Here is a 25510-nt window from a genome sequence, read left to right as displayed (position 1 = left end):
TTCCTAATGTGAAAGACAACTTGTGCATGATGTCAAAAACTAATGCTGCAGCACTGGCAATATGTAAGATCATGTCAATCCTTCAACCTCATCCCCATAACCTAGACAGGGCCAAGGACACCATAACCTACATGTCAACTACAAACTTTTGTAGTCTCAAAAAGCGGACACTACAAACTTTTGTAGTCTAAAAAAGCGGACACTACACACTTTTTCAAATGAAAAAGCAGACACTACAAACTTTTCCAATAAAAAAGCGGACACTACAAACTTTTGTAGTCTAAAAAGCAGACACTACACACTTTTGTAGTCTAAAAAAGCGGACACTACACACTTTTTCAAATGAAAAAGCAGACACTACAAACTTTTCCAATAAAAAAGCGGACACTACAAACTTTTGTAGTCTAAAAAGCGGACACTACAAACTTTTCTGATGACAAAAGCAGACACTACAAATTTTTGTAGTCTAAAAAAGTGCCTTTTCTAAAGGCTCTCATGCTCTCTTTTGCATATGATTCCTCAAACTAGACATGGAATAGAGTCCCAGCAATGTATCTGTATATTCCCCAGCCATTTCCCCATCAAATATGTGCCATGTATGGGATGGATGGGCTAGGTTGACTTTGGATAACCTTTTAGCCCTAACCCTAACTTTGTAGTCTAAGTCCGACTTTTGTAGTCTTATGTAGTGTATCAGTAAACTTTGTAGTTGAGTCCGACTTTTTTGTAGTCTATCAGTAAACTTGGTAGTCTATCAGTAAACTTGGTAGTCTATATCTGACCATTCCTTTTCTAGGGCATGCACCTTCCTTTTTTGGTCATTTTCCCCATGATACAATAGTTGTAGCCCTTTCTTTTAGCTTTCTAAATATACTGAAATCATATTGTTTGGTTTTGTTTTCATGGAGAAAAATGCAAAAAACAAAAAAAAACACAACACTTTTGGGATTCCTTTACCTCATATCTCCACAACGGGAGCACTTCAGAACATAATTTGAACAGATTCAGGAAGCTACAGTGTAGGGCTACAACCTTTGTTTTTTGACCATTTTTGGTAATTGGTCATGTGACCATCATCCCAACATCCCATTACATGGACCCTGATAGGTAAAATCATTCTCCACTTGGTTTTCTTCACTTTTTGGTCAAACCAGGTGATATTTCCCTTTTAGGATGGAACCTGAAGTGGACCCTGAAGGCAGTGCCTGACGTTCTGTACACCATTTTTATATATATTCACTTTTTCTGCTATTTTTCTGGCTATTTTTGGATATATTACCATATTTGGAACTGGACCCTGGACCCTGACAATGTTACCCAACATGATGATCAGCATTGAGCCCTAATTTTTCCTGATTTTATTGCCATTTTACATTTGGAAATGCACCCTGGACCCTGAAAGGTCAGCTGCCACTAAAAATGAAATATTCATTGAAAGCGCCAGGTACACATATGAAAAGTGCAATGAAATCTCCTAGGAATAAGAATGAAATATCCATTGAAAGCACCAGGCATCCAAATGAGAAGCACAATGAGATATCCTGGGTTTAGCAATGAAATATCCAATGAAAGCACCAGGTATATCTATGAAAAGTGCAATGAAATATCCTAGGAACAAGAATGAAATATCCATTGAAAGCACCAGGCATCCAAATGAGAAGCACAATGAGATATCCTGGGTTTAGCAATGAAATATCCAATGAAAGCACCAGGTATATCTATGAAAAGTGCAATGAAATATCCTAGGAACAAGAATGAAATATCCATTGAAAGCACCAGGCATTCAGATGAAAATCACAATGAAATATCCTGGGGCTAACAATGAAATATCCAATGAAAGCGCCAGGTATCCATATGAAAATTGCAATGAAATATCCTGGGGTTGAGAATGAAATATATATTGAAAGAGCCAGGTGTCCATATGAAAATCGCAATGAAATATCCTGGGGTTGAGAATGAAATATATATTGAAAGCACCAGGTATCCATATGAAAATCGCAATGAAATATCCTAGAACAATGAGATATGCGATCTCATTGAACCTCTAGGCATTATACACATCGCCCTCCAGGCATATGTCTGGTTTTTATCATAAAAGTGTATACCACCCATCGCCCAAGTAGCTAATGAAAATCACAATGATATTGCCCAAGTAACTAATAAAATTTCCAATGATATTGCCAAAGGAGCTAATGAAAATCGCAATGATATTGCCCAAGTAGCTAATGAAAATCGCAATGATGTCGCCCAAGTAGCTAATGAAAATCACAATGATATTGCCAAAGGAGCTAATGAAAATCACAATGATATTGCCCAAGTAGCTAATGAAAATCGCAATGATGTCACCCAAGTAGCTAATGAAATTGCCAATGATATTGCACAACCAGCTAATGAAATTTCCAATGATACTGGCCACATAATTTATGAAAATCACAATGATATTGCCCAAGTAGCTAATGAAATTGCCAATGATATTGCACAACCAGCTAATGAAATTTCCAATGATACTGGCCACATAATTTATGAAAATCGCAATGATATTGCCCAAGTAGCATATGAAATTTCCAATGATATTGCCAAAGTAACCATTGAAAATCGCAAAATGATATCACCCATGTAGCTAATGAAATATCCAATGATACTCGCCAGACAACTAATGAAAATCGCAATGATATGGCTTTGAAAAGATATGAAATTGGTAATGATAACCACAGGCTACCTTATGAGGGAGGCCCAAAACCTTGCCTACACTTAATGAAAAAGCGCAGCCTTTATGATAATGAAAAAACATGGTAACAGTAATGATTCCCTATCATAAAGAGTGTGGATGGATACACAGGGACCTATAGGCAGTTACCTGTTTTATATGATAAAAGTGGTAGCCACCAGTCATGACACGACGTATCAGTTGCGAGAGTTGGACGGGACAGTTCTACGTGGTTCCGTCGCTGCTAATCGTTTAAAAATTTTCTATTATCGCAAAGAACACCAGACGGTTCGGACGGTCGGCCAAACTGAATACCACCCTTGGCTGTAGCCATATACTATATTGACTGGACCTACCCACCTAAGTCCATTGCTGGGAGGGTGTATCCATGCACTGGCTGTAGGCATGGGTCTTTGCAGTAAATTATTTATTCTGGTTTATAAGGCCTGTGTCAGGATATGATATAGATCTTGCTTCTTGATGGCTAAATATAGTCAACATTGCACAGATTTAATTCTGAGGAGATATTTCTGCTCTAGAGCTTTGTTTTTCCTAGAAACAGCCTCTGAAACTTCACCCAATATATCTTTAATAATGTTCTGACACTTCCGAATAGTTTCCCTCCATTGATTGCAACCATGATAGCTGGATGCGACAAACCTGTTTCGGATGACCTTGGCCCTTTTGATGCCCTTGGTACACAATAGTAAACAATAATGTAGTCTGACTTTGATACCTTTGGGCCACCGTGAGTCTGCTATTCCCTCATCACAATGGTATATATGGCAAGAGAAATCACTTTTCTTTCATCCTTGTACTATAATTTCTATCTTTTGCACTGTTCTGGTGAATACGACAGCATGACTTTCTCTCTGCAAACTTGAACGATGGCTTAGGTACACAAATGTAAACAATGGTTGAAGTTCCAACCGCATCCACCCATCCTCACGGGATAAGAGCATCAAGGTAAGGAGATAGAGTAGATGTTACCTTCACATGTATGTAAAGTCTCTATGAAGAAGTATTGTCCAAAAAACTACCAGCTACATCATGAATCACTCTTCGTCCTCGAAGAAAGCCTCGACGACGGGATCGAGGACCATCGTGCTTCCCTCACCGCTGTCCTCCTCACGCACAAAAGGCACGAGAGGCTGGTCCCACAGACGAGTGAATCTCGCGTGAAGATCGCGCTGGATTCTCGCCTGTCGCGCCGCATATGCTTTGACCCCCTCGCTTGCTGCTGCGTCTAAACCCAACCAGCCTTCTTGGCGGTCGTCCCACCACGAAGCCTTCCATTCAAGTGTTTTCCTCACCCTCCTCATCTCTTCTTTCAACAACATCACCTCCTCCGACCACCGTAGGCTTCTTGCTCGTGCCTTGGCCCACTCAACACGTAAAGCTATAGAAAGACTTAGCACCTGGATATACTGAACCGACATTGACTTACCCTCATTCAATTCGTTGTCTTCTCCATTGCCTGCTGACCCTTTCATTGTCCAGATCCACGAAACCACGCGCCTACCCTCCCCGAGTCCCCTTTCAAGAGCGATTCGCCGTTTCTTTGACAAAAGGCGCCCATCCGGTCCGATCTCCTCGTTAGGATCCTCTATGCTGATTTCGGTGCCATCAGGCGTCGTTAGGTCTCCATCGTTGAACTCCTTAAGCTCCCTCTCCCAATCGCCTGGACCCATAAGGTTGAATAGTGCCCGACGTGTCGCGCGGTACTTGACAGCCAGTGCCTTGCTCTTGTCCTCGATCCGGTTGATTGTGTCTGCTGCTCGTGTCGTCGGGTTCTGGCCTCGTATGTTTCTGTTGCGAAAGCCAATGAAAGACAGCCGACCTCGTTGTAGAGTCCGAATCTTCTCGAGTGCGTCCAGGCACTGTGCTTGCCGAAGTCTTGTTTCAATATCGATCAAACCTGCCTGGCAGCTGTGCATGCGATGATTGGCTGGAAGCGCAGAGGGCAGCCACAACTCCTGGTGCTCGACCTCAGGTTGGACGTGTTTCGCCTCAGGAAGATGTTGCTGAGCTTCTTCCGTTTGAGCGAGCATGACGGCGGCTGCAGGGGTGTAGACATCTTGCATGCTTCGAAATTGTTTTAGTTGGCGCATCAGCACCAGCCGCCGTTGTTGTAGTTCATTATCTTGATGTATTGTCAATTCTTCGGGTCTCCTCGCATCCCATGCAATGCGCCGTCTGGATGATAAAAAAGTTAGTTGTGATTGAATGTGTGAATGAGAACAGTCTTACTGAGTTTCCTCTATCATTAAACCCATCAAGATGAACGCTGTTGGTCCCGTTGAATGAATATGCGGTACACCTGCCGCAAGGTCTTTCTTTTCCTCTTCCAAAAGTTGGTTCTTGACGTCGTTTTGCGATGCATCTAGAGCAAGGCACGTTAAAATATATTTATCTGATTCAGATGAGAACTTACGAGTGACGAGAGAAACGTAGGGGTTCGTCTTTCTCGGGTCTTTCTGCCAAGCGACGATCATCGCCGTCCACTGCTCAATATCAACCTTACCACCCTCACGAAGAGAGTCCGTGAATTCATTGAAGATGTGTTCTTGCCGCTTCTGTTCCTTGACAGCCAGTAGTAGTCGGGAATGTAACGTTGTACCTGTTCATAAAAAAAAGGTTAACAACCAACCCAATAATGAATAGGCAAAACTTACCGAGCGAGACGTATTTCCTCCAATTGTGGTGACCGAAATGGTCGTCAAGCGTATCATGGCAAGATCCTGGGCCCATCTCTTTGGTGCTATTGGCCACTTGGTTCATCTTGGCCCAACTCCGCTCAATCCCCTCGCTGTCAGTTCGTCCCACACCCAATTTGAAGTTAAGAGAATGGGGGGCTTGACAAGGTAGTTTGTGCATGGGGCAGTGGCATTTGGGAATGCCCCAATCAGTGGAAACACCATCGGGTAACTTCAGGTGGTCGGGGAGAGCTTCCATGCGGTCGAAGAAGTTGACTTTGAACTGGCAGGCGATGTCGTACGATATAAAAACTCCGAGGACCAGTACGGGAGCGAGCGCGGACAACAAGATGTAATCCATATTGCAATATCTGATCGCACTCCGTTAGCTTCGTATTGTTACATTCAAAGGAGACGAACCTTTCTCCCTTCTGGAGATCGCCTACTCCACCACTTCTTACAATTTCGTGACGGGCGCACAAAGCCATGCCGACCCCCGTTGACCGCAGCCCTGCTGAAAATTTGGTTTCAGCATGGGCCAATGTTTTGAATCCGCTGCAAGAGCTGATCTAAAAGACGAGGGGTATCATCAGAAAAGTGCGTGGGAGAATTAAGATCAACTTACATCCTTTTGTGTCGCGTACTTCAAAATATGTTTGAGGTACGGCTCGTCGTCGGTGAAGTAGGCCATGCCAGTATGTAATCCGGGGTCCTTCTTGATTGACGACTGCATCAGGTTCTTCAACCGAAAGTTCGCATCCAATGCTAGGATCAACGTATAAAGAAACCTGCAAGATTGTTAGATTTAGATAAGACAAAGGTGACCGAATATCGTACCTCATTTCTTTGGGAACTTGTTCCCATTCATCTTGCAAATTGATACCGGGGATCGGACAAGCGGGACAAGGTACAGTCAAATCCGAGGGGCCGGTACTAATGAGGCCATTCTTGATGTTTCCCCGACCGTTGTGCTTCATCAATTTGAGATGGCGGAACTCATGTATCATTCGCATGAGTGACTTATACCGTGTCTGAAAAAGACACGTCACCTTCCGCCAAACACTGAATGGTTTGACTTACCTTGGGAACATTCAGGTCAGTATTGTCTGTGAGATGCTCAAGCGCCTTGTAAAATTCGTGAGCCAACAGCTTCCCAGTAAGAGTAATCGTGTGAAAGAGCTCGAGTAGACGGAATGTGGCGCAAGTCTGTGGATAGTGAACAGTTGCCGGGTACCACTCTATTCTAAGTAGTTGTTGTCAACTCGTTATGCGGTGGTCACAGCCACAAAAATCAACCACGACATAATGTAGGCCATTTGTGTGAAGGACTATGAAATCCGTGTGGCCGGGCCTCGGAACTAGGCAAGGGGAACCCATGTGCCCGAGTTGCACACGTAGTCCCATGTCCTTGAGCGTTGTCTTCTGAAAGAAATGCTGATGCCATTGCTGCAGTGATTCAGCACTGGATCAACCAACAAAAGCGCAGCTCATACCTGGATGATATGAAGTGGCAGGTGACGGTGCCGCTTAAGGCAACAGCTGCAACACTCAATGATTCCCCCTATGCAATCTTCACAACGATAGGCCCCGTCAGCAGAGGAGCAAGACATGCACCCCTGCAACCGACCATCGCCACGACCCTCCAAACGCAACATCTCTGCGAGGAATTCATCCCTATATCCAGGATCCCCCTTCCCCCGACCGGCCCAGTCTAGGAGTGGCGCATCCTTCAAATCTAGTGTAAGTTGACGTAACTCAGAGAATAAAAGACGTACCGAAGTTGGATACTGTTTTGCAGCAACCTTGCCAGCGACATCTGAAATGGCTGAAAGCCCCTCTTCCTCAGAGGGTCGATCCAGAGCTAAGAGATCATCCACGCCCTCTTCGTACAAGGCGCTTGGATTCCAGTCATACACGGGACTCGGAGGAGGGGAATAACGACTTGAAGTCCCTTTTTGTGGAGAGGCGGGGGTTGGCTGAATGCGAAGACCATCACTGGTTATGTGGAAAGAACGGGCGTGTGGAATGGCGAGTGTCTCGTCGTCAGATTCGTTGTGTAGCACAACATAAGTCTTTGTTTTGCGTTTGGATCTCATGGGAAAATAAAAGGCACGTTGATTCGGACTCTGTATCTCGTTCTGTCGCATGACCACAACAACCAAATGCACAAAAAGTATGTATGTTTTGCACAAAAAGTATGTATGTATTATAGAACGCGACTACAACGATTTTGCGGGAGCACGGAATATTTCGACCTCAGGGTTTCCGGCAGCACGCGCGCTCGCAAGCGAGTCCTGGACTACCTTTTCAATTGCCTTCAGTGCCTCTTCACAGTCCATGCGATCATGAGGCACCTCCAAGGTACTCATGATCTCCTTAATTGCGACATTCATCAGAACCATCCAAGTTGGGTTTGCTGGCACAGGGTTATCAACCATGGATGGGAATCAGAAGGCCAACCAGCGAATCTGGCCCCTTAGCCACTGAATAATTGGTATGTAAGCGGCGCGTCCAGCTGAGAACAATTAATACATACCTTTTCACGTTGCTTGCAAATGAATTCTGTGTACTCAGGATCTTCGCCATAGCTCTCCTCCACCGTAATCTGATGCTCGGGGTTGGGAAAACGTAGGAACCAGACTTGGTATGCGCGCTCAAAAAAGGCCTGGGTTTGCCCCTGTTCGTACACTGCGAAGAAACTGGGAAGCAGCAGTTTCAAGAGTTTCACTTGAACCGCTCGCTTATTTCGGCGAGAGAGGTAAATGCCAAGGTCACGGAAAATTGAGATCTGTGATCGATCGTTATGTCAGGGTCAACACAATCTATTTTAAACATAAGTACATACCTCAGGTTCAGGGTCCTTTAGCTTCCGGCTCGGGACCTTAAACGAGATCTCAGGAGCGACGATAACAGTGACCTTGGGTCGGATTGAACGCTTGGACATGGTAGAAGTTGGAAGGTTGAGGCGACAGCACGTGGTAATATCATTACCTACAACTAAACCTTATCGGATTTCAACTATACAGTTGATACATACCAAAATTTGTGGATTGCTGCACAGTCAGGCATGATACAAGCGAGAATGCTAGATGGGCTCAGTAAATAATTGAGATAGAGTTGTAATTACGCATCCTTGACTTCCCGGCAGATCTGGTACCCATAGATGCCACTTTCACGCCAGTCAGCCATCTCATCCAGGGCAGTGAGCGCATGGGCGTGGACATCCTCGATGAGTGCGAGAACGTGCCGGAAATCTTTCACTACTAGGTCTGCCCCTTTCCACTCTTCTCCACATCCATATTCTTGAAGAATGCTGTCGAGCGCTTGGTGAAGGCCTAGGATGAATTCCATCCAGACCTTGCCTTGCTCCTCTAAAATCCTGAGGGCAAGATCCGGATGTTCGATGCAAGCATTAACAATAAGGTCGACGTAGTCGTACATTGAGCCATTGGTCATGTGGTCGAAATGAATTTTAGACTGAGAAACGAATGTCAAGGGATCTTCACTAGTATTGAGGCCGAGTCAGGGTTGTTTCGTTGGGACAAGTGGGGAACTTACATGAGTTCCTCTGGCGGTGCTAGTTCTGATGCATTGTTTTTCTGTAGTTTGGAAGATTTCTGCTTCCGATCCTCCTTGACTTTCTTTTGGTATTGATAACGCGACCGACGGCAGATTTTCTTTCTGTTTCTGAGGTATTTGTGAGCGCCGCACTTCCATAGAACGAGATAGACTCACTTTTCATAATATTTTTTGCAGCTCTCACGCCTCGCAGAAACCTTCTCCTCCGGAGTACTGTGCAGACGAAGACGACCCATGCCGGCGTAGATATGAGCTTGGACGCGTGAAATGCAAGTGAAATGTTGCCAGATAAACAAGTGTATATACTACATCTTCGTATGATTTATTGTGCTTTGTGAAAGCATTTCGTTGAAATAAAATAAGTGGATGCCATAGGTGGAAAGCCTTGGTAAACCACTCTCGAAATATGTATTTTTTTGGGGGAAAGACTTTGGAGAGGTTTCAGGCCGCTTGAAAGCAATAGAAGGTCATCGTAATTCACTACTTGTAAATTGCAATCTAGCAGTCTCTACCAAGCATTCTTCTGACTTTTATACTAGACTACATGTACCACCCAAATCTTTTGGCCATTACATTCTTGAGTATCTCGAGGGCCCATATTCAAAATTTCTAATGGCAGGATCAAGAATTGAGTGCGCTGGAGCTCATTGAACTTTTGTTTCTTTCTTATGGAGGATTTCTATTTCAGGAACACCTGGCATTTCATGTCCATGGAATCGTTCGTTGAGTCAATATGGTTACGGGCTAGCAAGGTGGGGGGGTGAACTGCACTTTTTTTTTTTTTTCGGAGACCATTACCACTACATGAAAAGGAGACGACAGGACTTCGTGTGGTAAGGTAGGCTACAAGATGGGGCTACAAAATATGGAAAGATATATCGACATCGCGCCACTAGATCAGAGTCTCGCCGTGAGCCCAGCGCTCTCTGCTGCATCCATGTGATTCTGCCCTTCCTGAATACTGTCGACGCGGCCAAAGACTGCACGCGAGACCCCAATGACGAGGGGAGAAACATGCTCCCTATCGAGATGTAAGTCAAATCTCCGCGTGCCATGACGATTAAAACTTACCACCCTGCGTAAACACCAATGTCCCTCCCGCGAGTAACGCAGTAATAGGGTCCTGCAGCTCCGGCAGCGGGCAAATGGTAATTGACCGCAGGAGCCGTCGTTGAGGTTGGCGCGGCCACAGTGGGCGTCCCAACGGTAGGCGTTGCAACAACAGACGCGGCTCCAGTCAGCGTGGCTTGGGTTGCAACAGTGGGAGCAGCTGTAGCCAGAGTAACAACAGCGGATCCTGCGCCGGGAACCGCAACAGGTGCATCTGCAGTCGGCGTCGCGATCTGTGCGGTTGTGGCGGTTACAATGGCAGATGAAACGATGGATTGGATTGCAGCGGGATTGGCAATAGGAGCGAGAACATCGCGTGCAGCAGGAGTGGAAACAGCGTGTCTGATCACAATGGGAGCAGCGGCCACAGCAGGAGACAAAACACGAAAGGTTGCTGGAGCAGTAGTCACCGCCTCCTCTCTGTATGTTTCTGGCACGGAAAAGGTGTCACGGTTTTCCGCGCCGCACGTCTGAGTGGTGGCAATTGGGGTTGCATTGTCGAGGGAGGAAGCTGTGGCATCCGCGATTGAGATGTTGAGGAGGGCTTGGATGATTGCCGACGTGAGGTTAGGCATGAGTCTGAGGCTTCTGAAGCTTTCTTCGATGGCTAGAGTAGGGTGAGTAATGGAAAATGGAAGTGGGGAAAGCAAGCCTTTTACCTTCGACTGATAAGGGGGAATCGGGACGGTCTGATTCACCATTTGCAGAAAGTTGCGCCATCGTAGAGTAGCGTAGACGGTGATGTCGTTGAAAATTTGACTGGTAGTGTAGTTGAAGATGGTGGGGGGTAAGAAAGGGCGACACCTTTATAACTGGAGTGAAAACTGTCTTCTCAGATTCCTTCCCACAGCGGATAAAACGTAAAATGAGTGACGTTTAGCCAAATAATCAACAAAAGACGTGCTTTGGATACCTTTGGTAGTGCAATTGCCCACCCTAAGACCTTGCCATGGCCGCTGTTGGTTCCAGTGCCTTCCAGAGCAGAAAAAAAACGTAAATGAGCTTTTTGACGGTTGGCCAAACAACTGATAAGTACGTACGGTTGGCGATACCATCCATTGTGCGATTCCCCACCTTAAAAGTTTGATATGGCTGCCGTCGGCTCCAGCGTCGAGGAGCCTAAAACCTTGTAAGTCGAGTTGATGATGTTACATGCTGAATGCTGAGCGTGAGCCCATCAACATTGCAGGGTCGATGCACAGCCACTACTTAAGCCCTTGACACGCAACTGGGCGAAAGGTGCTCGCCTCGAGTTCCTAAACGGTTACATTGACAATTACAATGCTGCGCTCACCCACCCTAACTGTGAGGCGTGCTCGGATCTAATCAACAAAACCGTGAATGCATGGTTTGCGAAATTCCACTGGACTCTTACTGTCAAGGAGGATCCGGACGTCATCCAACCACGCGTGCCTCTCGGTGAAGGTGGTTTCGAGCGCCTACCTGATGAGGACAGCGCTACAAAAGGCAAAGTCATCGAACGAATGCGCACTGTAAGTGGGTCAGCATATTATTCGATCTCATCGCTCAATTCATCCCATCTGCAGTCGCTCACTAACTGGTTCGATCGCTGCACAAAACGAGCCTCTAAAAAATGTCCCAAGTCAGCTGCCGCCAATCCAGCAGCCATTCTTCTCGATAGGCTGCTCGGTACAGACTCAGGCCCCTCCAAGCTGACTACTGGATGGGCGGTGTGGGGGAAAGCGAACTTCCCATCCATGAAGGCAGCATTCGACGAATCGTTCCAAGCGGGGGGGAAGCCAGAAGCTCAATGCGCGTCCGAGTGCAATAAGTTCAAGAAACTTGAGTTTGAGAAGTTGAGCGAGGAGGAACAAGAGTTGTGGAACGACAAGGCAAAGAAAGACCATCAGGAGGTGAAGGACGCCTATCAGAACCTCAGGGACAACTTACCTGAATTGTTGCCTCCAAAAGAGGCTCAGCTGTACGTTCCTTTGTTTCGTATGTTTGTCGTGGCGTTGACTTTTTTCCATCAGAGCTCTCAACAAGCTTCCGAACGTCTTGGGCCCGGTAGTACATGGACTCGGACAAGCTCTGGGGATGCACATCACGGTTTTATTGGGGGGACCTGAGCCGATGAAAAAGGGGGTTCTCAATATTATGAGGTACTTGGTTGCTTGTTATCTCTGCTATTGACGCGACTTTCTAACTATGTTTTCAGCCTCCATCAGGGGCTGAACAAGGCACCTGTCCCGAAACCTTGGGGAACAGCCAGTACTTTATTGTGCCCTACCTATTCCTGTCGGACTCCGGTCATTCCTGTGGATTCCGGTGGAATGGGACTGGACTCCGGCGGAATCCGCAGGAATGGGACTGGAATCCAGTGGAATCCAGCGGAGTCCTGCGGAATCCGATTCCAGTTGAATAAGACCACAATCCACCATAAATAGCAGTACTTTACCCTCCCCCACATGCTCTGATCAGAGTATCTACAATCAGAATGGATCAGCACTGATCTAGAGGTCAGGTGACTTAATCTGCATTGATTCAACTCAATACTCAGAATTTCTTATAAAATTCACTTCTAGTCAAGTCATTCATCTCAATAAATCAAATTTTAATGTATTTTATTAATGACATGAGTCTATTTTACTACATACAGTGCATATTAAAGAAGGGGATGGATAAGGGGCAGGGACAAGGAAATGGGGAGGGACAGGGAAGGGGGCAGGGAAAAGGAAGGGGGCAGAGACAATGAAATGGGGGAAGGAGGTAGGGACAAGGAAATGGGGAGGGACAGACAGGAAAGGGGGGAGGGAAAAGGGGGTACATGGAAATGGGGAGGGACAGGGAAGGGGGATGGGAGTACATGGAAATGGGGAGGGACAGGGAAGAGGGGCAGGAAAAGGAAGGGAGGGACAGGGAAGGGGGAGGGACAATGCACTCGTCGTCGTCGTGTGATGTCGTGGTGGCTGTTAGCGAGATGGGATAGGATGAAGGAGAGTCAGGGGACTCACCTTTGTGTGAACGACGAACGACGACGTCGTCGTCGTCGTTCGTCGTTTGGTTGCCACATCGCTGACAGCGACGTGGCACCTTGGTTTCCCATCGGCGGGGGCACGTCGTCGTGCGTTGACGTGGGTGTCCGTTGGCGTGGTCATCGTCCATTGACGTGGTGGTGGTGCGTTGACGTGGTCGTCCGCTGGCGTGGTCGTCGTCCGTTGAGGTGGTGGTGCGTTGACGTGGTCGTCCGCTGGCGTGGTCGTCGTCCGCTGGCGTGGTCGTGGTCCGTTGACGTGGTCGTGGTCCATTGACGTGGGCGTCCGTTGGCGTTTGACGTGGGCGTCCGTTGACGTCGTGGGGCGTGTCGTGGTTCGTGGGCGTGGTCATGGTCGTCGTGGTCGTCCCTCGTGGTCCGTTTTCGTCCCCTCGACCTCGCCGGGGCTCGTTTGCTTGCTGACGTGGCGTTGCCGCGTTGTTGATGTGGTCGTTGTTGGCGGTCGACGACGTTTGTGGGCGGTGGTGGCCACAGCTGACCGTGGTGACGTGGCGTGGGTGGGTAGCGGGCGCGCGTTTACGAGGAGCGGGGACGTTGGTGGTGGTGGGAGGAGAGGTTAGTGGTGGTGGGAGAGAAGAGGGTTGTATTTGGATGAGCGTGAAAGCCGTTGCCAAACAAACAATTGTTTGGCAATGGGCTTGTGCCAAACAAACCGGATTCCGGTTGCATTCCGTCTAATCGAGTGAGGGTGAAGTGTCCGAAACCTTATATATATGTAAATAGGCAAAAGCAGAGTTCTCCAGGTGCGCCGCGCAGCTGGAGAACCCGCTAGGATGTCCATTTTGTGGTACCAATGTCCTATATAATACATGCAACAAAAGGTAAAGGGAGCAGGAGGGTGGGTGAGCGCGAACAAGAGCGATGCGAGGGAATGTATCTCGAGTGAGGAAAGAGGGAAGAAGTGCGAGACACTACTTGCTATGCAATAAATACCCCTCGTGGAATTGGATCGCTAGTCTCTGAGGTGAGACCAGGCCATCTCAGGGAGAGAGGAGATGTTGTTTCGTCCCCAGGCGCCCGTGCGCCTCGTCATCTCGGGGAGAGGAGATGTGGTTTCGTCCCCAGGCACCCGTGTGCCTCGATTAGACTATAGTAAAAATAATTTTAAACTCGACTAATCGAGTGAGGGTGAAGTGTCCGAAACCTTATATATATGTAAATAGGCAAAAGCAGAGTTCTCCAGGTGCGCCGCGCAGCTGGAGAACCTGCTAGGATGTCCATTTTGTGGTACCAATGTCCTATTATACCTATTGAAGATGTTAAAAGGGGAGGGAAGGGAGGGATGAGTAAAGTTGAAGTATAAGAAGTTGAGTGGAGTGGAAGACAGAGGGATGTTTGTGAGGTGCCGGAAAATTGAGGATGTTGATGTAAGTGTCCTAGGCTTGAAAAGTCCATAAAAAGAGTACTACAAAGTCAGAAAAAAATAAAAAATAAAAAAATAAGAGAAATGTTCGGAAAATTATGAAACAGATGCAGGTTGGTGAGCAGGTCGACCAAAGAGCATGGCTTGGAGAAGGACGGGATTTTTTCTGATGTAAATCTTGAAAGTATCCGTCGCCCAACGTCCTGTGGCTTGAATGATATCGGGTGAAACCCCAGCTTCAGCTAATGATGTGGCACCTCCGGCGCGCATTGACTGCCCTGCAATGTCAGAGGGGAAAAATCGGCGAAGTTTTTTGATGAACCAGGAACGTGTCGGCACAATGCCAGACTTACGTAACCATAATTCAGGCTTGAAGGGGTGGAGATGATCTCGCGAGGCGAGGTATGACAGGAGAAATTTGTGTGGGTTGGATGGAAGGTTTGTTTTTTGGATTATGATAGTATTCCCCTCAAAAAAGCGGTCGGCCTTATGGCCAGGCAGCAAGAAAGAGTAGGATGTAGCTGATATCTTGATGGTATGGCGTAGGGTGACTTTGCGATAGTCACGAGAGTCGACTCTATCAGGAAATGTCAACTCGCCAAGTCGCAAGAGACCATGGAATCCGGTAAGTAAGATAGCGAGGAATAATTTTTCATCATGATCCAGGGAGGTGCCGATATGAGATATCACGGTTTCTAAATCGGTTTTTGATAAGGGTCTTTTGCGGTGGATGGGCGTTCCAAAGCGACGTCGGCATCCGGCAAGAGTTCGAGAAACTAGAATGCTTCCTCGCCGCTTGCGAACATCGGGGAAGAAAGGCTCGAGTTGGTTGCAGATGCCTGAGAGGTATGAATTGACTGAGTCAGGTTTGATATGTGTTGACATATATACGATGAAAAAGCTGAAGGTTTCTTCAGTGGGTTCTATGGGGAAATTGTGGATTTTGCAGAATGTGAGATATGAATTGAGTGCGGAGGTGTAGGTAAGGTGAGTTGAATTGTCGATAGTAAACCCCAAAGCAATAGACCGTTCGTACACAAGACGGTCTAATGACCACGGCTCTCGATGGGGTTGACGAGAGCCGCGAGAGATGTTGATCATTTTAGGATGACCCCCAGCTGAACTCGAGGGGGCTGAATTAGGTTGTTGACAGGATATGTGATAAACGAGTGTGGGAGCGAAAAACAAGAAAAATCAAGATGGACAGTCGGGCCCCTTGTGTCCGGATTTCGTGCATTTGTTACAAACGTGAAGTCGGCGACACTGAGTAGCCTCAAGCGCGCATAACCCCTCGTTCCAACGGTTGCATGGTTCGGGTATCTTCTTCCGAGAGGTTGAATTGGATTTATTATTGACAGCAAGAGATGCCCGTTGAACAACGGCGGCACCAATCGAGTCCATGTGAGTTGATCTGAGATCCGAGAATTTGTTGAAGTCCGTGAGCTCCAGGTCCCGGCGAGCACCAACACGACACCGTACAGCTTTGTCGAAGAGGATAACACGATCATGGAAATGGGCATCAGTCGCAGCAAAGAGTCCAATGATATACTCAGCATATTCTGCCAGCTCTCCGGCTCTGTGAGGGAAAGCAGTAGATGTCGCTCGTGATGCCCTATTCCATGCAATGCTCCATTCACCAGCTGTTGAGACTGTTTTTGTCGGGTTGACCGTACCGAAGCATATTTCAAGATCCCCAATCTCCTCCACCCACTCATCGTTGTTGGACGTCGAGTAATAACCACTGAGGACAGCATCAAGATTGATGGCTCTTCCTGCGAGAATGTTAGTCCATTCGGAGTCTGGGAATTCAGGACATGTCGGAGAATTGACGAGAGAACGCTTCATCCCTTTTGGATCAATTGCGTAGAGCTTAAGTAACTCAAGCGTGCTTGTAAGCGATGGTGATAAAGTGACACGGTGGATAAAGTCGGATATGATCCAGGGATATTGAGCTTCGTCTGGTTTTGCACGCTTATGGGGTGATTGATCATTGTCAGGGCCTGGGTTCCCTCTTTCAACATGATTGTCTGGTGGAGTTTTCGATCGCTGTCGACGTCCACCGCGATGCTCAGCTTCCCGAAGGTGATGCTGATGATTCTCGACAATAGTGAGGTAGCGAGCAAACGCTTCTTCAACAGTTGAAGCAAAGGAATTGTCATTGTCCGGAATACCATCAAGTAAGTGAGTGTAGATTCTGGATAGCGCAGTAGCTTTAGGAATCCGCGATGATCTAAAGTCCTCAAGGACAGAGTTACACGAAGCGAGGACGGCGTTCGCAGCCGGGAAATTCCCAGGCAAGCTTGGGTCATCCTGCTCGTTGTCGTCCTGTTCAGGATTTTGGTCTTGAATCTGAGGTTGGCCTTCTTCACGTAGTTCTTGATCTCCTTGATTTTGATTTGGACCTTGTTCATTCCCGAGGACTGACTGAGAAGGATCAGAAGGAATAGGAGTATTGAGAGTATCATTGCTGGTAGCCATAGAATAATTGAAGACTTGTCTGATGCAACCATAGGTTGATAAGTGAGCGCGAACAAGAGCGATGCGAGGGAATGTATCTCGAGTGAGGAAAGAGGGAAGAAGTGCGAGACAATACTTGCTATGCAATAAATACCCCTCGCGGAATTGGATCGCTAGTCTCTGAGGTGAGACCAGGCCATCTCGGGGAGAGAGGAGATGTTGTTTCGTCCCCAGGCGCCCGTGCACCTCGTCATCTCAGGGAGAGGAGATGCGGTTTCGTCCCCAGGCACCCGTGTGCCTCGATTAGACTATAGTAAAAATAATTTTAAACTCGATTTTGCCAATCCGGGGACCATTCCGGTCACAATTCCGGAATGCCGAAATTCCGCCGGAATGGTAAAGCACCGGAATGGAGAAAATAGCAGGCCTCTCTGCTAAATTTCACTCCTCCGGAATCCACCGGAATCCACAGAAATGACCGGAATCCTCCAGGAATTAGGGGGGCACTGATAAGACCTCCAATAGATACCTTCTCCTATCAATCCTGGGCAATATTTGCAACTGCAAATGTCCAAGGAGGGGAATCAATTCAAATTCACTTTTTTGGGGAGACTATAGAATTTTATATCTCAGAGACTTTATGGGGCTTATGACAATAGCAGGGAGATTGAGTGTTCAAAATATTCCTGCTTCAAATTCTGAATTGCTTCCAGTAGGTTGCAGTCATTCAGAATTTCCCATTTTGACAAATCCCATTTTTGGAGTTGTCACAGTGAATGCTCTACCTTATCCTGAGTTTTCATTCATTCATCCCCAGACTTGGTATGTACAATCTACACCTCCTTAGCTATGTCTCATACACCAGAGCTTAGTTCTGAAAATGTTTGGTTCTTGTGTTACAGCACCAACTTTGTCCAAAAAATGACCAGACATTCTTTTTTCCCAGTTAGTGTATGTTATAATTCTAAGAATTGCTTATGTTATTTAGATCTGAACATGGAAAATTCAACTGTATTGACTAGAACTACATAAATCTATGCTACTACATAGTGTTAGTTAAAGGGAGGGGAGTGTGGTGGGGAGTGATAGAGGGGAGAATGATGGAGGAGGGAGGGAGGGGAGGGAGTGATGAAGGGAGGAGGGAGTGATGGAGGGGAATGGAGGGGAGGGAGGGAGAGAGGGGGGAGGGAGGGAGAGAGGAGGGAGTAGGCATTGTCACGGGTAACCCCCGGGTACTTTCGGCCATACCCGGACCCCTACCCATGAAAACCCGTACCCTCAACCACGGGTAGGGGTTTCTGCGGGTAAGGGTTCGGGTTTTGGCGGGTTTAGCGGGTCTGGCGGGTCTGACGGGTTTGTACAACAAACATGTAGTTACAGACATAAAATTCGTAAGGACGACGAACGACGATTGGACGATTGTCTTGAGCATTGTGGTGGAGGTTCCTCAAACTCCAACTGCAAGAGATGCTATGCAACATACATGAGAAATAAGCCCTCTGTTCCCCGTGTTCAAGATGGGAGGCTGCTGGATGGTACATCAGCCGCCAATTCGACAAAGCATGATTGTTATGCTTACTGGAACTCTAACTAGACCGCTACGACGAATTTGAACCTGCTCCGGGAACGGTTTGTTATCAGGGCAGTACACGATGCAGGGAGATAAAGGTAGCTTGATATGTTCTGCACACCCACAGCGAATGCATGGCCAGAAGGTGTAAGAGGGGGATGCGAAGACTTGGGTGGCTGCGAGGCATGAGGCTGCACGGGAGAAACAGAATATCTTGTGGAATGGGACTGCTGAGAGTGGCTGATGTATGAGGGCTGTGGCGAGGGTTAATGATGTGGCAAAGATGAAGAGTAGTATGTAACGTTGTTGGAGGGTTGAGTCTCTGCTTCTCACGTTAAAAAGGGGAGAGGGGGAGGGGTTATGTTGCTCACCTGGCCGTAGACCGTCATTCGTTGTTGTTGTTGTGTGTTGTCCTCGTCGTCGGATCATAGTCGTCCTGTGTCCTCGTCGTGTCCTCATCCCATATCCTTGTCCTGTGTCTTCCTCATCAGGCTGTCACTGTCCCTTGTCGTCGTTGTCCCACGTCGTCATTCCATTGTTGTCCTGTGTCTCAGCAAGGTGGGTAGGGACCAACGTGGACTGGGGGTAAGTACTCACCGTGGTCTCAGTATCCAACATGTGCACTTCAACAATAAACACAACCCCAGGCACCACCTCTGCAAACCTTGCTCGACGTACCCTTGTACGACACTTCTTGACCTTGACCTCTGTGCATCCAGACTTGACGAGGGAGCCTATGACACTCATAATTGGCTGCCTTGAGGCTGACAAAACTTGTTCGCCGTCGTCGCTCGTTGTTTGTAGGCATTGGTTGATTTGCATCGTAAAATTGCAATGTCGCCGACAGCGATGTGCTCCCTGCATTTCATGTAAAGAGGGTAATTAGAGAGGCAAGTCACAGTACATACCTCAAAGACTTGATGATGACGACGGCATGCGTTGTCCGTCATTGCCGTCCTCGTCCTCATCTATCGTCGTTGTTCGTCCTCATCACCATTCCACCCCTCTGCCCTTCTCACTGTGGAGGGACGGGTCGACGATTGTCGTCGTTGTTCGCCATCATCGCTTGTTGTTTGTAGGCATCGGTTAGTTTGACGTGCCATGTCGTCTTCACCACGCCCTGTCGACACGCCGCGCGCTCGTTCAGTTGCTGAGGCTTATGACGTGGCCTTGCCATGTCATCGCTGTCCTCGTTGGTGTGTGTTATGGGGGTGGGTGGTCGATAATAGCTGTGGGCAGCAGTGGTTGGTGACAGTGGACGCAGCGGCAGTGAACGACGATGAACGACGAATCCATCGTCGTTCGTGGAGTACAGGTAGTCGTGACAATCAAGCGCTTGATCACAATTGAAACTCCTATTGAAACCCGCCGTTCACATGGCGGGTAACCCGCCAACCTGTGCTGAGGGTACGGGTACGCCGAGGGTTAGAAATATCCAACCCGTACCCCTACCCGCACATACCCTTACCCGCAACCCGCACGGGTTCTGAAACCCGTGACAATCACTAGGATGGAGGGAGGGAGAGAGGGGGGAGGGAGGGAGGGGGGATGTAGTGGGGAGTGATGGAGGAAGTGGTGGGGACTACTGAGCCTCTTTGCTGTTCGTCGTCCTGCACATCACATCGTTCTCAGCATGTCTTCGTCGTCACCAAGTCTTGGCATGTGCTTGTTGTCATGCGCTCATTGCATGTCCTTGTTGTCCTGTCATCGCATTGTCGCCATGGTGTCTTGGGATGATACCATTCGTCGTTTGGGTGCACCCTTGGCTGTAGCCCTATGCCTTATACCCTGCAATAATGCACTTTATTCATTTCCATAGGGAGTGCATTTGACCACTTGGTCAGGATGTGGGTTAATGCACAGCTTGCTGTAGGGTGGGTGGGAAGAGGTATTGTTGATATTATATGGGTACATATTTATTATTTAATTCTGGGGAGACATTTATGTTCCCACAGCTTTGTTTCTCCTACAAAGAACACCTGAAACTTTACCATATATATATTTGATGATGTTCTGACACTCCTAAATAGTTTCCCTCTGTCAAATCTGACCAAAATAGGCTGGATGCGACAAATCCATTTCAGATGACCTTGGGCCTTTCAATGCCTTTGGTACACAATTGTCAACAATGCACAGTTTTAGTTCTGAGGAGAAATATATGTCCTACAGCTTTGTTCATCATAGAAACAACCTCTGAATTTTCACCAAATATATGCTTGAATATGTTCAGACCACTTCCCTCTGTCAAATCAGACTGAAATAGCTGGATGCAACAAACCCTTTTTGGATGACATTGGGGCCTAAGACGCTGTTGGTACACAGATGTAAACAAACTGAATTTTGAGAGAAAAAGTGTAGCTACTCTACCACACGATGCACAGGGAAAAGAAAATGATAAAAATAATATAATAAAGGATCTACTTATGGAGATTAAGCAAAAGGAGGTAAATCGTGGGGGTGGTCATCGTCGTGATGGCTCCACTTATCCTGATCCGACAATCTACATTGTGCAATCCCTTGCAATCCCAGAATGAACAAAGTCTGCACCCTCCCTTCGACAATGACTTCCTTTTCAAGATCGAGGGCGACAATTGGCGGAGCTTTGAAGAGGACTACTGAAGTCAGGGAGGGGATGCTGTCGCGATGGACGCATGGAGTCCACTCGTCTTCACATCATCGTGGTACGTGCTGGGTCATCGTCACCTGTTCTAGTCTTGGTAGGGTGGTTGTGTTGTGTTGGTCCAGTGTTGTTGTTGTTGTCTGGTCATGGGCCCCATTGTCCATCATTTCGTCTTCACATTGTGGTAGTCCATTGACATTGTAATGCATCGTGGTCATGGTTGGTGGTAGGTTGGTGTCTGTGGCAGTACGTCGTTGTCCATGGTCATGGCTGGGGTCGTCTGTTGTAGTGGTTGTTGCTTCGTGCTCGTCTGTCATGGTGGCATGGCCGTCCGTCGTGGTTGTGGTCAATGAAGCATGATGACATCTGTGATCGTCGCTTGTCAGAGCAAGGTGTGGAGAGGGAAGAGCCATAGACTTACCTGGGATCAGTTTCTGCATACAATTTGCATCAGCTGGAGAAAGGGAGATGAGTGAGCAGAAGAGGGGGCAAGGACAGTTACTGGGGGAGGGGTTATGTTACTTCACCTAGGTTGGTGCTGGCGTTGGTGATGGGCGCTTGTCGCCCATTGTCATTCGAGTGACGGGACATGGGAAACATACGAAGAGGTTGGCGTATATGTTGGCAAGAGGCCTAGAAAATCCAGTTAGGTATGACGGGGCACTCCTGTAGGGTAAGGTAAACTCACCAGCTCGAAGATTGTGCCTCATGAACTTCCCGATACCCTGCCCTTCCCTTTGGACTCTTAACTGTTGAAATCAAGGAAAGAAGTTGCTGGATAACTTCGATTTGGCAACAGTGCATCACATTTCAAAGGAGGGGGAGGAAGATGTACCCTTGACAACAAGTGATGATCGATGCTCAGCACCAGAGGTGTTGGATGTGGTGGTTGTTGGATGTGGTGATGGTGGCCACTGGGCTGGTTTTGGATGTGCTGGCTGGCTGATGATGGGACTTGGTAGTGTTTGCAAGTTCAGTTCAGTCTGGTTTTTTGCCCCCAAAATGCGCAACCGTGGACCGCAACCAGTCTAGGACTGACCCAGATATTGAGGGAACCGAACTGAACCACCTAGGACCGGTCTTTTGCGGTCTATGGAGCCAGTTGAGACCGATCCAGACCGGTTTTTTTGCGTATAATTTATTATACCAATATAAACCATTTATATCTCGACTATTATTACTCTGAAAAATAAACGGCTTATATAAAATAGTAAAGCATGTAAATATCCGTCATTCTACCAATTTGTAAGAGATTTAATGAAGATTTGACATAGCTATGACTGAAACCGAATTACATCTCCTAGAGACTTGGGTAAAATATGGATTTGGTTATATCTTTCTCAATTCATAACCGTTTTTGATGAAACAAAAATCCAATAAAAGGTAATAAACGTGGTTACAAGGGTATGTAACGCACATGACCGTTTAACCGGTTGCAACCGATCAAAACCGGTCTTTGAACAGTTTTAAAAGATTTTCGAAATGAGGCAACCGGCAACTGGACCAACCCCAAATTGGGGCAACTGCAACCGAAAAAAAGACCAGACCATGGTCCAGTTCAGTTTGGTCCACCGGTTTTTTGCGGTTCTATGGACTGAACCTTTAAACACTAGGACTCGGGCAGTGCGTCGGGTGGGTGATGGTGGGCGGTCGCCGTCATTGGTGGAGGGTGGTGGTGGTAAACCGTCGTTGCAGTCCCTTGTTGTGGGCTCTTGGTGTCACTGTTGACGCTCACACGCCAGATGGACTGTTGGTGCTCGATGTGGCATGCCCAAATGGACCATTGGCATGCCAGGTCAAACATTTGGTGGTGGTGCTGTTGGCATGGATGATCCAATGAGGGATGATGCAGATGAAGTGCTTAGCTTACCATGTTAGGGTTCGTGTCTAGTGAACATCCCCAGGTCTTTCATCTGGTGGTTGGTCCTTGTGCAAATGTGGAGAGGTGGTTGTAGACGATGATTTGAGGGTGACCTTGGACTTGAGAGGGTTGGTTGATGGGGTGGCCGTGGATTGTGGATGTTTAACGTTCAACATTCAAAACAGTGTGTGGCAGAATTCCAAATGCTCCCCACCACGCAGAAATGAGAAATCTCTGGCAGCGGAACTCAAAAGGTTCATTTGAAAAAGCAGGAGGTGGCAATAAAATTATCCACTCACAATTCTGCTCAGCAAGAGAAATGGGGGGGGGGAAATGAAAGTCTCCCCACTTATTCAATTTTGCCTCTTGACTTTTTCAGATTAAGTGGGAATTTTGAAAATTCTGGACTGAACTTGTGCGGCGAAAATGAAAAAAACCTCTGCACTAAATTTGGAATCTTGGGTAGACTTTCAAGTCCTGGGTGCCAAATTCACAAATCATGGAATTTCAAGACCTTGGTGCAAATTTCAACAATGTTGACAATTCAAAAGTCTCCTTACTAGAAGTGGAATTCATTACAACAAGTGAATACTTAAAAAAGTTTGGGGAGCAAGTGGTGAACCATATTTACAAAGGAGGGATACTTGGGAAAGTTGGGGAGGAAGGGGGAGACCATCTTGAATACTTGGAAAAGCTGGGGGAGGGGGGGACAATATTTACAAAGGAGGGATACTTGGGAAAGTTGGGGAGGAAGGGAGAGACCATCTTGGATACTCAGAAAAGTTGGGGGAGGAAGAGGGTGACAAGTTTGGACAAGAGTAAAAGTTCAGAGGGAAACAATGTTTACCTCATTGGGAAACACTCCTGAAAGGAGCCACTGCGATGAACCATTATTAATGTCTGCAATTGAGTTGCCAGGTTTGAAAGGACGTGTCTGGCCTGCAAATTTTTCACAATTCTGTGAGCTGTTTCATTGTGGCTCTGCCTGAGGGAATTGGCATGACCCCAGAGAATACCTGCCGGAGTGGTGACATTGGGAACAAATTCGGTCAAAAGCGACCTCAACTCAGGGCTACATGTGTCTAACCACTTTGGGGGTGGGAGCTTTGCCTCAATATGACTTGGCGATGCTGAAGAAGAGGAAGAAGAGGAAGGAGGTGAGGGGGAGCTGGATTCTGCCGTAATAGGATCATGGGACAGGGACACAGGTTTGAGTTGGAATAAATGTAAGAACTTGCAACTTGCTGACATATCTGTGCTACCTTTCATGGTGGTGGTTTGAGGATGAGATGGACGGTCGAGTTGGAATAAACATGCAAACTCGCCATTTGCTGATGTCCCCATGCTACCCTTCATGGTGGCGGAGGTTTGCAGACAAGCCAGATGGTCGAGTTGGAATAAACGTGCAAATTTTCCATTTGCTGATGTCCCTGTGCTACCTTTCGTGGTGGCGGAGGTTGGTGGATGAGACAGACAGTCGATTTGGAATAAACACGCAAACTCGCCATTTGCTGACGTCCCTGCACTACCTTTTGAAGTGGCAGAGGTTTGTGGATGAGACAGACGGTCACTTCAGTCACCCACCTTGACCAAGCTATTAGCTAGGAAATCTTGAAAAATTATCCAGGCTATTAGATCCTTTGGCCATTTATTTTTTTGCCTCTGGAGGAAAATATATTATTGCATTGGACAAAAATGTTTGACCTTGAATATTGTGACCAGAAATATTTGGGTTGATATATTGTATTGAAAAATATCCTAGCCATCTGAAAGTGGTCAGAAATGTTTGAAGCATGTTAGAGTGGTAGGAAATATTTGAAGTGTTTCAGACTGGTAGGAATTTTTTTAGCTGTGACACTGCTGAAAAATGTGTTAGCCATGTCACACTGCTAAGAAATTTTTGAACCATGTCACACTGCTAAGAAATTTTTTAGCCATGTCACACTACTCGGAAATGTTTTAGCCATGTCACATAGGCAAAAAATTTCCTGCCAGTGTCACGGAGTATCTGGGGTCCTAGTTTGAAAAAAAAAAAACTTCAAAAATTTCTGACCATTCAAACTTTTATCTTCTGGATTCAACTTTTCTACAAAATTTATCATAAAGATCATTTTGGTCCTAAACTTGCCTTTTTACTTTATATTGTATTTTTATTATAGAAAAACCAGATTATATATTGCATTCAGCTCTATCTATTGGTATTCAACTATTTGTTATACAGTTATACCCTCTAAATTCTGCTCTATCAGATAATAAAGGTTGTTACTGACTGCTCTTATGTTGAGTGTATATTAATAACTACCTATAATAGACTAGCCTTACTTACTGAATTATTACTGATGTCTATTCTTCTTGCAATTTACCAGAATTAAATATTGGCTGATGTGTGAGCCATATTTCTTCACTGTGGTAGAAGTATGTTCCTGAAGACTAGAGAGAGTTTGGGAACTGTCAGATTGACTATGCCAGCTTTTTTTTTTTTCACTTTTATAGAGGTATATTTCTGAAGACTGCAGAGAGCTCTGAGGATT

General features: G+C 46.7%; 9 protein-coding genes across 9 annotated transcripts; 2 read left to right on the top strand and 7 right to left on the bottom strand.

The window, feature by feature from the left end:
* Positions 1-3762: 3762 nt before the first annotated feature.
* LACBIDRAFT_321587 (uncharacterized protein) lies at positions 3763-9218 on the bottom strand (the record flags this gene model as incomplete). Its single annotated transcript, XM_001874441.1, has 18 exons — positions 3763-4106; positions 4155-4903; positions 4958-5090; positions 5142-5327; positions 5383-5774; positions 5824-5972; positions 6029-6191; positions 6241-6434; positions 6484-6609; positions 6700-6865; positions 6897-6964; positions 7179-7541; positions 7940-8191; positions 8249-8394; positions 8463-8488; positions 8531-8880; positions 8962-8986; positions 9139-9218. 18 exons carry the CDS (start codon positions 9216-9218, stop codon positions 3763-3765), a joined length of 3912 nt encoding a protein of 1303 aa, XP_001874476.1.
* Positions 9219-9879: 661 nt separating this feature from the next.
* On the bottom strand, positions 9880-10812 carry LACBIDRAFT_321586 (uncharacterized protein; the record flags this gene model as incomplete). The annotated part of the gene is made up of 3 exons (XM_001874440.1): positions 9880-10003; positions 10054-10699; positions 10752-10812. 3 exons carry the CDS (start codon positions 10810-10812, stop codon positions 9880-9882), a joined length of 831 nt encoding a protein of 276 aa, XP_001874475.1.
* Positions 10813-11180: 368 nt separating this feature from the next.
* LACBIDRAFT_305115 (uncharacterized protein) lies at positions 11181-12500 on the top strand (the record flags this gene model as incomplete). Its single annotated transcript, XM_001875010.1, has 5 exons — positions 11181-11221; positions 11282-11585; positions 11640-12034; positions 12087-12215; positions 12272-12500. 5 exons carry the CDS (start codon positions 11181-11183, stop codon positions 12498-12500), a joined length of 1098 nt encoding a protein of 365 aa, XP_001875045.1.
* A 194-nt stretch (positions 12501-12694) lies between these two features.
* LACBIDRAFT_321584 (uncharacterized protein) lies at positions 12695-13440 on the bottom strand (the record flags this gene model as incomplete). Its single annotated transcript, XM_001874439.1, has 2 exons — positions 12695-12702; positions 13068-13440. The coding sequence occupies 2 exons, from the start codon at positions 13438-13440 to the stop codon at positions 12695-12697; spliced, it is 381 nt and encodes a 126-aa protein (XP_001874474.1).
* Positions 13441-13531: 91 nt separating this feature from the next.
* Positions 13532-13786, top strand: LACBIDRAFT_305113 (uncharacterized protein; the record flags this gene model as incomplete). Its single annotated transcript, XM_001875009.1, has 1 exon — positions 13532-13786. One exon carries the CDS (start codon positions 13532-13534, stop codon positions 13784-13786), a length of 255 nt encoding a protein of 84 aa, XP_001875044.1.
* Positions 13787-15665: 1879 nt separating this feature from the next.
* LACBIDRAFT_305112 (uncharacterized protein) lies at positions 15666-16949 on the bottom strand (the record flags this gene model as incomplete). The annotated part of the gene is made up of 1 exon (XM_001874438.1): positions 15666-16949. The coding sequence occupies one exon, from the start codon at positions 16947-16949 to the stop codon at positions 15666-15668; it is 1284 nt and encodes a 427-aa protein (XP_001874473.1).
* A 1426-nt stretch (positions 16950-18375) lies between these two features.
* Positions 18376-18927, bottom strand: LACBIDRAFT_305111 (uncharacterized protein; the record flags this gene model as incomplete). Its single annotated transcript, XM_001874437.1, has 3 exons — positions 18376-18453; positions 18508-18818; positions 18870-18927. The coding sequence occupies 3 exons, from the start codon at positions 18925-18927 to the stop codon at positions 18376-18378; spliced, it is 447 nt and encodes a 148-aa protein (XP_001874472.1).
* Positions 18928-18993: 66 nt separating this feature from the next.
* Positions 18994-19320, bottom strand: LACBIDRAFT_305110 (uncharacterized protein; the record flags this gene model as incomplete). Its single annotated transcript, XM_001874436.1, has 2 exons — positions 18994-19041; positions 19096-19320. The coding sequence occupies 2 exons, from the start codon at positions 19318-19320 to the stop codon at positions 18994-18996; spliced, it is 273 nt and encodes a 90-aa protein (XP_001874471.1).
* Positions 19321-21171: 1851 nt separating this feature from the next.
* On the bottom strand, positions 21172-22991 carry LACBIDRAFT_321582 (uncharacterized protein; the record flags this gene model as incomplete). The annotated part of the gene is made up of 8 exons (XM_001874435.1): positions 21172-21552; positions 21721-21751; positions 21807-21867; positions 21954-22072; positions 22158-22300; positions 22536-22616; positions 22854-22934; positions 22989-22991. The coding sequence occupies 8 exons, from the start codon at positions 22989-22991 to the stop codon at positions 21172-21174; spliced, it is 900 nt and encodes a 299-aa protein (XP_001874470.1).
* Positions 22992-25510: the final 2519 nt, after the last annotated feature.

The sequence above is a fragment of the Laccaria bicolor genome, genomic scaffold, assembly GCF_000143565.1.
Source record: "Laccaria bicolor S238N-H82 LACBIscaffold_2 genomic scaffold, whole genome shotgun sequence".
NCBI lineage: Eukaryota > Fungi > Basidiomycota > Agaricomycetes > Agaricales > Hydnangiaceae > Laccaria > Laccaria bicolor.
This window is presented reverse-complemented; position numbering and strand designations above follow the sequence as displayed.